Raw genomic sequence first — 1,230 nt, 5'->3', positions numbered from 1 at the left:
AAATGAAAAGCATGCAAATAGCAACTATCTTAACAGAGGTAAACCAACCAACTCCTCAGGAAATACATCAGCAAACTCTCGTACCACTGGGATATCAGAAACATAACCAACATCCAGGTTCATATCCCGTACCGAAGCCAAAAAGTATGGACAACCCTTCTTCCACATTCTTCTCACTTCCAATACAGAAATCAGACAAGAGAGAACACCTCATAAGCCTTAGAATACACATCTCTCTCCTGACATAAGCAAACTTACTTGCTTCCTCAAATAGTCAATCTGGGCCTCATACAGACTCAGCCAATCCATGCCCAAAATCACGTCATACGAAGAAATCAGCAACAGAATCAAACTGGATTTCCACTTCTTGCCAGCAATCTCAAGCTCACAAAAACAAAACTTCCAAGCAATCAAATTACTTCCAGCCGGCAAAATCACAGAAAGAGAAACCGGAAGCAAAACCGAATCCAGATGCAAAGCATCAAAACAACGCTCGGACAAAAATGAGTGACTGGCTCCGGAATCAAACAAAACACGATAGGGCTGATCAGAAATATAAATCGTATCTGTCACCACATCCGGAGCATCTCGAGCCTCCTGCTGACTCAGACTGTACACTCGTGGCTGAACTGGAGCTGGAGCTGAAGCAACAGAGCTACTAGGTTCCCTCTGAACAGTAGGTGGTCTCCGTGGTGCAGAACTCGAACCACCACCTCTACCAAAAAATCCCTCATTCACAGGGCATGGAGGAACAGTCCTCGGTCTTCCTGCTGAACTGGCAGATCTAACAAAGCTCTCGGATCAGAAATCAGATCGTCGATCAAATCCAGCCTGTGGACACTCTGCAATCCGATGTCCTGGCTGACCACATCTGAAGCACTGACCAATCATCCTGTAGCACTGGCCAAAATATCATCGTCCACAACTCTAGCACACAGGTGCCCCACTAACAGATCCAGAACTGGTCGTACTGGTCGTAGCAGTACCAACAAATCCTGACTTTCCACTCCTCCTAGAGTCTCCAGAACCAGAAACAAACCTCCTCTTGCTAGAGGAACTGCTACTCGAATCACCCCCAAATCTCTTCCTACCCGTAGTCCACTACTGCTGAGTAGCCATCAGATCGTTCTCTATTAGACGAGCTCTCTCCACAAGCTCAGAGAAATCAGAAATGTGAAAGGGTACCAGAGGCTACCTCAGACTGTCTTATAGTCCCCTCAGAAATCGGTA

General features: G+C 46.3%; 1 protein-coding gene across 1 annotated transcript; it reads right to left on the bottom strand.

Moving 5' to 3' along the window:
- Positions 1-258: 258 nt before the first annotated feature.
- On the bottom strand, positions 259-784 carry LOC110097103 (the record flags this gene model as incomplete). Its single annotated transcript, XM_020823345.1, has 1 exon — positions 259-784. A coding segment is annotated over one exon (526 nt), but the record flags the coding sequence as incomplete, so codon positions are not given.
- Between the last annotated feature and the right edge of the window lie 446 nt (positions 785-1,230).

The sequence above is a fragment of the Dendrobium catenatum genome, unplaced genomic scaffold (assembly GCF_001605985.2).
Source record: "Dendrobium catenatum unplaced genomic scaffold, ASM160598v2 original_scaffold_92072, whole genome shotgun sequence".
NCBI lineage: Eukaryota > Viridiplantae > Streptophyta > Magnoliopsida > Asparagales > Orchidaceae > Dendrobium > Dendrobium catenatum.
This window is presented reverse-complemented; position numbering and strand designations above follow the sequence as displayed.